General features: G+C 38.3%; 1 protein-coding gene and 1 pseudogene across 1 annotated transcript; both read left to right on the top strand.

Annotated features, from left to right (window-relative positions):
* The first annotated feature begins 174 nt into the window (after positions 1-174).
* Positions 175-1,775, top strand: LOC149116489 (uncharacterized protein KIAA1958-like; annotated as a pseudogene).
* Positions 1,776-3,295: 1,520 nt separating this feature from the next.
* LOC149116488 (uncharacterized) lies at positions 3,296-6,332 on the top strand. Its single transcript, XM_089283729.1, has 3 exons — positions 3,296-3,806; positions 4,972-5,133; positions 5,823-6,332. The coding sequence occupies exons 1-3, from the start codon at positions 3,729-3,731 to the stop codon at positions 6,093-6,095; spliced, it is 513 nt and encodes a 170-aa protein (XP_089139855.1). The 5' UTR covers positions 3,296-3,728; the 3' UTR covers positions 6,096-6,332.
* The last annotated feature ends 6,342 nt before the right edge of the window (positions 6,333-12,674 follow it).

The following is a 12,674-nucleotide window of genomic DNA, read 5'->3' as shown; positions in this document are numbered from 1 at the left end:
CCTATTAAAAACAATCGTCAAAATAAAAATGAAACGATAATTTTCATCATCGGCCGCCCTTCCCGCTTTCATCGTTATTAGGTATTAATTTTTATTTCATAGGTACTGCGATTTACCCGAAAATTACACGATTTACACGAAAATCATAGTAAATAAAATCCGTACTGATTCTAAATGAAGCCAATCAAGAGTACGAGCGACGAAATTTCACCGTGAAAAAGTATCGTTCGTCCAATCAGGAACGCAAACGACGAAATTTCACTAATGATGAATGAGGGTAATGAAGAGAACGTCAGCCGAGAGCCGTTGCGCAAAAACCAGCACGCTTTGACAAAATCGCCGAGGGAAGGTTTGCTTCTGTTTGCTCAGTTGAAGAATTTATTTTAGACCAAGAAAGCAAACATACCGCTCAAAAAACTGAACGAGATGTGAGGTTGCTTGAGAGATTTCTGAATACGAAGGACGAAGGACGAAGACAGGAAAATTGAAGATATTTCAGCCGCGTTGATTCAATGGCCAATTTATCATATATGCATCTCCGTCCGCACTAAAGAGGGCACCGAGAACGAGCCAACTTCGCTTCGAAATTTAATTGCTAGCTTCGAACGACACTTGAAGAAAAAAGGGCAATTCTGCCAGCATAATCAACGACTTGGTCTTTGAGAAACCAGAATAGTTCTTCAATCCAAGACAGCTAAATAAACCAGGAAAAGGGAATAAACCCAACGCATCGGTAACTTTGACAAGCGAAGAGTTAAAGGTATTGTACGACAAGGGTTTGCTCGGTATGTGTAGTCCCGAGGCACTTTTAAACACGCTCTGGCTAAACAACACTCTTCACTTTGGACTCCGTTTGTGCGAAGAACATCGTGATATGTGCTGGGGAGATGTAAAGCTACACAAAACGGTAAGCTGGCGGAGTGGAGTAATTGAAGTTTAATGAAAGACAGACAAAAACTAGAACTGGGTGAGACTACAGCGATGTCAGCTGTACCACCGAAAATGTTTGCGACCAACGGAACTGAAAGAGCTCCTGTCGCGGTTTGCAAATTATTTGCCAGGAAGAGACCTGAGGAAATGAATCAAGGCGATGCCCCCGTTTAATTACCTGGCCGTAAACAACATAAACTCGCTCGCAAGAAAAGGCTGGTTCAAGTCCGGCGCTGTTGGCGTTACTGGCGAGTTCAACGGTTCAACGAAGACAATGGTTCAGAAGGCAGGAATTCAAAACGAAAGGCTGCTAGACATTTGACTTTATTGATATATGATGAACGCAATAAGTTTTGTAAATTTTATAAGCTTTCATTGACTTAGTTGTTATTGAGCGATTTTAAACTATTTAATATACGCTTTTCATCGCCCCATTTGTGCAATTTGTCAACCAAATACTACAAGGAAAAACCTCAGTACCTATGAAATAAACACATTACAGCACGGAAAATGCTTTGTACGATTTTTATTCACTCGTCGATACGTATCAGAAAACTCAACTCGTGAATAAAAATCATACGCTGGCATTTTCCATGAAGTAATCTCCATAAATGCAGTTCCGAAATACAAGCTAAATACAGACAACTCATCATTGTGGGTAGGATACACCCGAGAAATCATTATGCACAATGTCTAAAAGTACTCTTTTAGCCAGTACTATCTGTATTCATTTTGTAAACGAGTAGGGTTATTAATTCTGACTGCGAATGGTTCTTACATTTAGGAAGACCAGAATAACATCGTACATCAATAAAAAGACACGGTTTGAGATCCGTCTACATTTATATAGTTTTATGTTTCGTTAGAGCTTGCATGCACTGATTATCAATTTAATTCACGTAATTTGTTTTCGTGTCTTTTAACAGTGCGGATGCGTTCAGACCGAAAGGTTATGAATACAACAATTTATTTTGCGCGTCATATATGGATTTATGGAATTTCACCATTGGTTGTAAGCAAAATTTGTCTTCTCCAAACGGAGCTCTCAGTGTGACATAACTTGCTTTTCAGAGAATAAAGGAAGAAGATCAAATTAAGAAATTAATAGAACTCCTTGATGACTGAACGAACGAGCCCTGACCTATTAGTGACCATCATAATGCGCTTGTTTTTAGTATATTATACTGCTGCTCTTCAGTCTGATCTAACACTTCTACCCGTGATGTGCAAAAAGTACAACTCGTCCAAAACTTCGCGGGCTCGGATAATTACTGATGCAAGGAAATTTGAACACAACTCCATCACTCAAAGTCTTGGCGTGGCTCGCTCTAAAAAAAGCAGCTTTATCTCCGCGATGCTATCTTTGCATTTAAGCGTATGATGGGCTGCGCTCCGACTTACCTGACGTCAAAGTTTGTAACAAGAGGACAGATATATGACGGGAAAACAAGAATCTCCCAACAACTTAACATTACTTTATGTAAAACCGCTGCTGGGCATTTCAATACAGGATAGTTAACTTATGGAATTCATTAGATAAAGATTTTAAAACTGTGCAAAGGCAGATTCTCAAAGCAAAGATGCTTGACGAGTTTTAAAAAGAAGAATAGTACTACACTTACAAATTCATTGTATTTTTATTGTATTTTTTAATGTGTTTTGATTGTTCACCGAAAAACCCATCTTTGAGAGTGCACAATAAAGTTTCATTCATTTTTTTTTAACACGACAGTCGTATGAATTAATGAATGACGGGAACCAGCCGACCAACCATCTAACCAACAAATGGCTATTCACTGTACATTACGCAGCAGAAGAACCAAGAACGAAAATTCAGCCTGCATGACAACTGAAATACTGCTTTAAGAGATTTCCCCACAAAGATGTACTATTAAAAATGTCATCATTTTACCATTAAATTATCAATCTATATCTTCTACTCGATTCACAGACCCTCTATTTTGTCTCGAGCTCGTTCAGATCGAAAGCAAAAGTATTAACTGCTGGGGAATTGAAAAAGCTCGAGCGGGGGGGGGGGGGGGGGAGTTGCTCTTCGCGCTTTGGAAGGAAAGTAGCTCGTGGTGAAAATTAATAATGATAAATTCTGTGGGCAGAATATGTGTCTTAAAAACTGATTTGCAACCAGGTGGTTTAATAATGGTATAAAAATGTTACACTGTTTGAGAAAATGGGGTAACGATCATCCCTATTAACATAAGCCGTCTTCAGGGGTAATGATTACCCGTTAAGACGGCTTTTGTTAATAGCTGAAGCGCTGGGTTTTTAAGATTTTTAATACCTTTAACCAGTGTCACATTTTTTATAGTCAGAATATATATCTTTCTTATAATTGGAACACGAGAGTAAAAGATATGCATCCCTCAGTCATTACTCGCTAAATCACCCATTCTCAGTATCGAGAACGAATCTTTTTTCCCCTTGGTGAGTTTGTTCAAAATATCAATGCGCACTTATTGATAATCAGTCACATATGTGTCTCGCGCGCTCGCGTTACCAATTTTCTCCCGAAATTTAATCCGTCAGAATCCGGCGCGACTTACGTCATCAAACAGATAATTGGTAATTAGCAGTCCAAGCAGGCTTTTTGACCAGTTGAGCGATACTTGATAGATGGTGGTATTGAGTGAAGGTTTATTTGGTTTGACTTTGCTTGATGTTTCATTTTGATTAATAACCCAAACATTGACCACAAAAAGTATCACGACTTTGTCGGAGACTTTGTAAACTGCGCGTGCCCAACGTGGTATGAGACAGCGCAAACCTAATCCGATTGAGGTATGAACGTCCTTGTGAAGAAGCAAGTAGGATACCAAGCTATGAGAAAGCGATTGAAGGCTAAAGACAGAGCTATCGAGGTAACATATTTATATGCATCTTATTTTATTCGATGAATTGGAAAAAAAGTCAGTTAAGATTACACAGAATCGAATGCAATGCTGTTTTACTATGTTCTATTTACTAGCGGTAAAGTAAAGTGGTGAGTTATAACTAAACAAGAAAGGGGTTTCTGTCGAGGAATTATCGGCTGATAGTTTACCCGCGAAAATAGACAAGATGCTATTATTATGATGATGATGATGATGATTATTATTATTCTATAAGCCCGCTTGTAACATTCACAGAAACAAAAATTCATGGACGCGTACTATCCATCTGGGTATTTTCCTCACACAGACAATGAGGGTAGATAATGTCTCTCCGCCGATGAACACCATTACATCACGTGACCAATTTAAACCAAAAAGAATCGGAGAAAATTAGTGGTGACCTATGATGGCTGATAGTAAAAGATAGCTTAGCATGTGGCATTCGTGAGCTACTTTAACTCTACTGATACAAGATATTTATCTTTAGATGGGTGATAGCAAGAATTTCCTCAACATGTATGAATATCGTTAAAATTAAATAAATAGCAGCTTATACGCCTTTGAGATTTACCTTTACCTCGATCTGGGTAGAGATAATTGCATTAGGTGGCTAGAATCATTAAATGTTAACTCTATTTTACACTTCAGAAACAAATAACATAAGACCATTATATACTTTCAGACTTTATTATAAACTTTAGATGCAATAGAAAGTGTGTAATAAGAACATTGTTTAATGAATACGGCATAACGGCGGACAGTTAAATCTAGTTATTGGGTGTAAGACTCAATATATTTGACTGCCATTAATGATATCAATGTTATACGTTACTTGCAAAAAACTCTCGAACGGTGTCCGAAAGAAGAGCCGCCTAAAACTTTAAAATTCAAAAGTTTACTGTACAATATCATTATATTAAGCACGGACTTCTTTGGGCGACGCCATCACATGCGTTCAAGGCCAATGTACATGATAGGGCTAGCCATGTTTCAGCAAAGTATCCGAAATTTGTCTGAAATAAGGCAAAAAGTCCGAAATTTAAACGTCCAAATTTTTTGCAAGTAATGCTGCAAAGACGAGCAGCTAGTTCTTATTCCTCTAAATATACTCTTGGCACTAGAACTGAATATAATTCTAATAATTAATTTTCAGCGCTTGAGGAATAAGTCAGCATGGCTAGAACTACAGTTAACAATGCACTTTACCGAAGATCAAGCAAATGTAAACGACAGTGAAACACAGCTAGTTGAAGATGATTGTGTAAAATGTAGACGGCTGAGGAAGATGCTTGAGGAATCTTTGCAACTGCCACTGGTACAAATTGTTTGCATTTTATGTTTAGTATATGGCTCTTGTTTCCCACTTTTGAAAGGTTTTTTCTTTTTTTTTAATAATATAAGAGGACCCTGCGCGCGCTCTGATTGGTCGAAAACCTATGTTCTATCAGACTATAAAACATAAAAAAGCGTGTTTTAGTGTTTTTCGCCACATTACCTCTATATCATAAAGCAAATGAATAAGCCTAAACCGTGTATTGCACTGTGATACAACACTCCTGACATTTGAGAACACTCGAATGTTCTGAAATGCCCGTCATGTTTTATCACAGTGTAATACACGGCTTAGGCTTTTTTATTTGTTAAATATATGTTTTCCATTGATTTGCCTACATCACGAAAAGATCTTCTTAATCTTTTCTTCCCTACACGTATTGTCTTTTTTTCCGAAATAAGATGTACTACCTGCAGGTTAGTGAAATCTCAAAAACCACTGTTCAAGTATATCGAAACCTCGTTTCTAGTAAAGAGGGTAATTTGGGAATTAGCGAAGTTGCAAAATTACATGACAAAGCTTACTACGAATGATTAGAAGCAAAAATATCCAGTAAATGATTGGCTACCGCACTGTAACATTCACTTTGTCCAACTGAGGATAAATTTAGTCACCATTATGATTAATTTTGAATTGAAAGCCGACTAAGGTCAATTTCTACTGTTCAACAGATTTCAGAGCGGCGTAAATTGCACGAAAGCGCCTCAGATGTCATAAAGGAATCAATCGCCGTATCAACTGATCCTGAGTCAATAACCAGCGGTATTCAACGGGATTTCAAGCTCGATATCGATCCTTCAAACCAATCATTAACAACCGATCAACAAAATGACCTGCCAAAGGCGCCCCGGGAAAATTGTGGCTTATTTGGTGGAATAATGTCTGAGAACGTCTGCTGCGCAGTTATTGTAGCGGTGGCGATATTGCTCGTCAGCTGGATCTAGGTTCAAGAATCAGAATCAGATTGAAAGAAACAGTGATGTGATTGCAGGAATAAACAAAGTTAAGCGAAGTCAAACGTTTACCCTTCAAAGAGTAACGGTAAACAAAATATGGACTAGCGCAAAGTGGAAGTTACGGTACAAAAACAAAATGTTCCTCTATGCAGCACTACTAGGATTACTGGCCAATAAAATTGAACACGAAAACGCAAACAAATGTATCCAATAATTCATCTTGTATTGCCAGATCTGCGCGGACTGGAGATAATGATAACAAATTATCATGCTAGATCCACTTTGGTATCTTGACTAAACTGTTATGATCTATCGATATTAATGTTCTGTTACGAAAAGAAAAAGTTCATTGACACGTCTAAAAGCATGTTAACTACTACACGTGTATCGTCGACGTCTACGCAGGATTATTAACAGACTGAGATTGCCGACATCAACTGCTCTATAACAATTGAAATCCCGGACAGTGAGAGGTAGTTGCATCAACGATTTTGTTCAATGACATGAGGAATAAGAGCTTTCATTCTTTTAGGAAGAGTTGGGAGGGGTACTGGGTGCTCGCACTCCTCCTAGCCTTGCATACGGCCGATGCGCCTAAAATTTGAATCAACCAATCAGGATTTAGCATGTTATCAAGAAACGCAATGTGGTCGGGTAGCTTTTCTCATTGAAGACGGCAGAAAAGGCCTTTATAATTCTAAATACCATCTCAGACTGAAAAAATAAAAGAATAAAAATTAAAAAAAATTAAAAAATAAAAAAAAAAAAAAAACAATGAAAAATAAGAAACAAGTTTGTGTCTTTAAGCTTACAATTTGGCGCCAAAATGTGTCGCCAGCGTCCGGCAATTCACTCGTCGCTCGTGGAGTGTCGTGAGGATGAGGTAGGATATTACTTGTATTCGTGTTATTTTAAACAAAATACCTTGTCCTCGTCAAATTCAACCCAAAATTACCCAGTTAAGTATTAGAGGAAGCCAAACTAACCAAGGATTATCTTCATGTGTGATGACTGCAAAGAAAGACTATTATTGTGTCGTTTCGATAGCAGCGCTTAGCTCTGATTGATGCTAAATACTTTTTTACCATTTACTTAATACCTTTTGTAGGTACTTCGATACATGTAGCCTTAGCAGGGCAAAGCATGTCACAACTTTGTGTCAAACGTGGTGGTATTGTGACCACTCTCATGATTTTTCTCTTTGGCGCCTCTCAGCAAAGCTACAGTTCTCTTCTTTGCAACAAACGTCAGGAAAATAAAAAATCCTGTGGAAAAGCAGAACAGAACATGCTGTCAATTACTCATCCACAGCCATCATTGACACGTGAATGGGAACATGCTAGAGACGTTAATGTGATGATGTGCTAAATCTAGAAGTGCTACAGTCGTCTCCAAATGCAGAGCGGTTTTTTCCTTGTATTAACCTACCTTGTAAGCTGTTAACAACCACAAAAATATACGCCGTTGCATCTGTTTTAACGATGGAACTGAGAAATCCAAACACCCATGTAAGGCCAAGGACACAGGTCAGCTTGATGCACAGCAGAGCGAGACTTGACTGACTTCCCTGGTCGGACAATTTCTTAGTGACCTGAATGAGTACAGTGCAACAGTTGGTCTAATACCTTATCAGGATGCTTAGTTAGAGACCCAGTGGATGATGTAGGGTGACACAGAGGGGGGAGGGAGAGGGGGGGGGGGAGGGGGGATGAAGAAGGTCTTGTTAAAAGGTCAGCTAGGGATGCTGGTCGGAAAATTGGAATAACACCGGATACAAATCTGGGAATCTAATATGGCGAATTATATATATAACTTATACATGTTTGTGTCGATGGCTGGCTGAGAGCGAGCAATGTAAAATCTATTAAAATACATCACGAGGGTAGATGCTATAATCCGAATCCCGATTCATGCTAGAGGATATAACACAATCACACACCAGGATAATATCAATTAAGTATTCCCCCTAGAAATGGAACTACATTACACTTTAGCACTACCTTGGTGTTACAAAATGGTTTGGTGAAATTGTAAAAAAACCTATCCTAATCAAATCCGGGCTAAGTTTAAAGGTCATCAGAGCAGCAGAGAGCCATCGGTGCGCGCCTGTTAAGGCTGCAACTCCGTAAATATAAGTAGCTTAAGATAGAATGCGTACTTCCTAATTACCAACTTTATCTCATGTTGAATGAAATGATCTTACCTTGCGCACTTTGTGAATGGAAATAACTGTCCAAGTTAAAGCTACGAAATTGAAGACAATTACCAACGCAACAGGGACACCAACAACTGCTAGTAACGTAGAACCATTTTTGATCCAACAAAATCTACCATGACCTGCCAAAAAAAAAAACGTACTAAAATCCTACAATCTTGCGATCATACTATCGGTATGTTTAACCGAGTGACAATAACTTCAAATTTTCAAACGACACAAACAATGATAAAGCACAGTAAAGCAAACAACTTCGAAGCGTAGTGTTACTATGGTTAACTGGTCGGAGATCACTTACTAGAAATATAAAACATACAAAAAAAAAAAAAAAAGGAAAAGAAAAGAAAACAACAACAACAACAACAACAACGAAACAAACAAATTAATAAAACACATAGATATGGCGTTAGGCAGGCAAGTAATACCAGAACTTCCCCTATTTACTGAAGTTTTAAAAACTAGGAATTAGTAAAGCCTTTCAAGAAGGAATATATTTCATCTGATCAGGTTTGCTTTAATCTTAGTCCTGCATGCTCCTCAGAAATAACTCATACATTAATGTTAAAAATAACTGTATTTTGTTTGCAACTGTACTGTGAAGTCCCCGTCGGGAGTTGAGCTCCTGACCTCTCAGACACCCGGAGTAAAATACTCTCTTATATGGGGCAATTAAATTTGAACGATAGGTCAAGGTCAAGGTCAACTTTATTTAGGCAGGGTGGCCCAATCAGCACTTGGCTGGTATCAAAAGGGGCCCTGCGTAAATAATAATAAATAATAAATAAAGTATCTTACCGTAGCCTATGGTAACAGTATCCATGTAATCCAAGGCAAAACACGTGGCAATGACAACTGCCGGTAAACCCCAGGCGCACAAACAATATTTAAGAAGAGTGTTCCTCCTATTCTTAGTTGGCTGGGAACGTGCGTAATTATCTAAAATCACAGTAAAGATAGATTGGTTTTTAGTCTCTGAGAAAAACAATCAGCGAATATGATTCTCGTTAAGACAACCGTATACATTTTTTTAAAGAGAGTTACATATTTAGCACATATTTATTTCTTACCGTGAAATACAAATGTTTTTGTCACATCAAATGCCATCACACTCATCCATGCAAATGAACATAACAGAAAGTAATGAAGAAGAATAGCGATTCCAGTGCAGAGAGCTTGAATGTTTCTTAATCCTGCGACAAACAGGGATATGTGATAAAATATCATTGCAAAAGACATATTTATCAGGTTTTTTCCAGGCAGAGTCCTCAACTCCTTAAATACGGAGTAAACGACGAGTAAAATAAGCAGCGATAGAACCGAAACTGAGCAACCGGCGTAGGTTAGAATCTGTAATGGAGATACAACATAGGACCACTTTGAAATTGTTTCTTTCTTTGAGTAGTTACTTGCAAAGTCTGTGCACAAAAGTACATTGGAGCCATTCAAGAAATAATCAGTGCGGTTATATCCTCTGGCGTATAAAGGAACCCACAAAGTTCCATTTGGAAGCAAAACTGTGTCTGAAGAATTAAGCTGTATGCTAGAACAGTTCAGCGTTATTACGACATCGCTGGTTGAATTGATTGAATTGATCGAGGTGTTGCTATTCACAATCACTTTGCGGAAAGCTTCTCTGCACTTTTGAATGAAAGGATCATAAACAAACCCTTTCTGGCAAGTATTTTTTGTCAGAACTTGAGTTTGAGTTGTTTTGCCTTGAATGCTTATTTCATTGGAGGAAAAGTCAAACAAAATGTTTAGTGGAGGAGGAGGAGGTTCCAACGTAAAAGGTGGGATCGTCGTAATAGGCCGCCATGAAGGAAACCAATGACCTGTGGGAGGTGGTGGCATTGTTGACCGAGATCTTGTCGTCATCGGTGATGATGTTGTCCCAGATGACAAGGAATGCGGCGAATTAGCTGTCCCAGGTGTCGTGTTTTGCGGTGCAGGCGCTGACCTAGGGGATGCAGTGGTATCCGGTGCAAATGATGTTCCCTCGGGAGTGGAGGTATGCGTTGGAGTTGTTGACTTATCTGTCGTACTTGGTGTTGTCGGCTCACCTGCCGTAGTACGTGGTAGTGTTGTAGACTTAGGAGTCGTGACTTCTACTGGAGGAAAGCATATGCAGTTTACCTGAGTTATGTCTTCTCAATTGCACAATGCACAATGAGGATTTTTACGGTCTGCATCTCCACAAACTGGTAAAGCGTAGTATGAACAAAGTTCTTGCACAACTGGCTCCTTGTTAACAATTTGTTTTGAAGAGCAATTGCTCTCGGTAGCAATGCAATTTTTGAGGTATTTTCGCTGTTTATCTGTAGGCTGAAACTTAACCGTGCAGTTTTCTCTTATAAAAGCCAACAGCAATGCGTTATCTTTAGGAAGAGCTGAGGCTGGAATGCGTCCACAGTCTGCGGTCATTCGCCAGTAAGATACATTTTGTACGGTATTGCACCTAGCACAAAATAGGTTCCTGTAAACTACACCTGCCAGTTCATCTACAACAGGCATGCTCCTCAGGAAGTCTTTGTTATCATGCGTCTCGCATAAGGTTTGAATCTCTGGTTCAACAATGCCTTGCAGACATTTGGTTCTCATCAGATTGCCATGACTGCCTGAGTTCTTCAGGTTAATACATTCCCATTGTCCACGTTGATTGTAATGGCTCGGTTGCACTTGACTGCAGCTTGTGTAAAAGAAGAAGAAAAAAAAAGAAATAAGAATAATCAACCTGCAAGCTACAGAGGTTATTCTGCTGGGTAGATATTTATTTGCTATTGTCGTTTTTAAATGACATCCAGTCTTTTATATATTGCACCATCGTGAAATAAAGATAGGATAAATGAACTTGGGCCACTGTTGAATGTATTAATAAATCTTAATAAATTAATGTATTAATAAGTCTTAATAAATTCCAAATCTGAGTGCCGACTGCTGCTGTTATTGTCATTGTGGTAGTGGTGTGTGTGTGTTTATTTTTGTTATTGCTATTTTTTGTTCTGCGCTGTTTTTTTTTTATTTTTGTTGTTGTTGTTGTTTTTTTATCTTTTTTTTTTAACGTGGCAGTCGCTGTCATCGTCGTTGTTGATGTCGCTGCTGTAATTGTTGTTCTTGATCGTATTTGTTGTCAACTTCTTTTTGTCGAAATGTTTCCGTTTTTACTCTGAAGTAAATCTGGCTTCTTAATCACCCATCACTGTGAGCCCAATTGACAAAACTATATAATTAATCTTCTTATCGTATTCTTTCTCGCTTACTCAATTTATATTAATTGCATTACTGTTTACCTGGAGAAGAAATCGTAACAACAGTCGCCTACGTCTAAGCAATGACTGTCACAATAACAAGGTGATTTCTTTTTGCGCTCTGCTGGGTCAGCAGCAGCCCCGTGAATACATCTCGTCTTGCACGCGTGTTCATCTCTGGGACAAAAAGCACCAAAATGAAAGTTGCCAGTGATGTTTAATTGCTGTAAAATCGCTCTAGTGCTCACGTTGTTCCCGTTATGTGCTATTATGAGATCATCACCTGTATTAAGAAAAGTGACAAGTAACACTGTAAAAGATTTGCTACCATTTAACTGCAAAATTTTTGTTAACATTCCATGCAAATGATCATCGTTATGCGTTCGCTTATTATGCTAATAAGTGCACTACATCGCAATAAAAGACAGATCATCAGGATTGATAATTGCAGCGGAATATACACGGAAAGGTATAGAAACCCTCTCATAGTATCCCTTACCTGTCTCAGAACTCAGTCAACATATCATTACCAGGGATATTAGCCTGAGACAATATGTTTTTGGTGTTTGTTTGTTTTTGTTTTTTGCTTTTATTCTTGTTTTAAAAGACTGGTGCATGTTCACAACATTTTAGATGAAAACAATGACAACCAGCTTTAGGGAAATTAACAATAACTTCAATGGTTCTTCTATCGAGTGTCTTTATATTTGATTACAAACTACATTAATTGGAACAAAAAAAATTACAAAATCTCAAAAGATATAAAGAAAATAAGCAACCTTGCCAAACTGAAAAAAAGAAAACATCACTTTTTCCTTACCATCAGCAGCTACTTCCGATACAAACGTCAAAAACGCATAAATGACCAGGAGGATAATGGAGGGTTGTTGGGTCGAGTATCTGTACATGTTCAAGAGTCTCTCCTAACAGACCATTGCACTGCAATATAGATATATATCTGTTGAAAGTAAATGCTCGGTTCTAACCTTAGGCGTACAAACGGGAGTGGATGTCTCTAGCCTCCCCTACCCGGCCACTGTGTGAAGATTTTCTGTTAGTTTAAAATGACTATTCATTAATCCATCGCAGCAATTTTAGTGCATCGTC

The sequence above is a fragment of the Orbicella faveolata genome, unplaced genomic scaffold (genome assembly GCF_042242905.1).
Source record: "Orbicella faveolata isolate gen_17 unplaced genomic scaffold, um_ofav_v1 contig_12, whole genome shotgun sequence".
NCBI classification, from domain to species: Eukaryota; Metazoa; Cnidaria; class Anthozoa; order Scleractinia; family Merulinidae; genus Orbicella; species Orbicella faveolata.
The sequence above is the reverse complement of the archived record's forward strand: the minus strand, read 5'-3'. Positions and strand labels throughout refer to the sequence as shown.

Bases quoted from the DNA above. Each gene is read 5' to 3' on its own strand.
- LOC149116488 (XM_089283729.1), top strand. From the start codon at position 3,729: ATGAACGTCCTTGTGAAGAAGCAAGTAGGATACCAAGCTATGAGAAAG. The intron at 3,807-4,971 runs GTAACATATTTA...ATTAATTTTCAG, and splicing joins CTAAAGACAGAGCTATCGAG to CGCTTGAGGAATAAGTCAGC. The intron at 5,134-5,822 runs GTACAAATTGTT...ACTGTTCAACAG, and splicing joins AATCTTTGCAACTGCCACTG to ATTTCAGAGCGGCGTAAATT.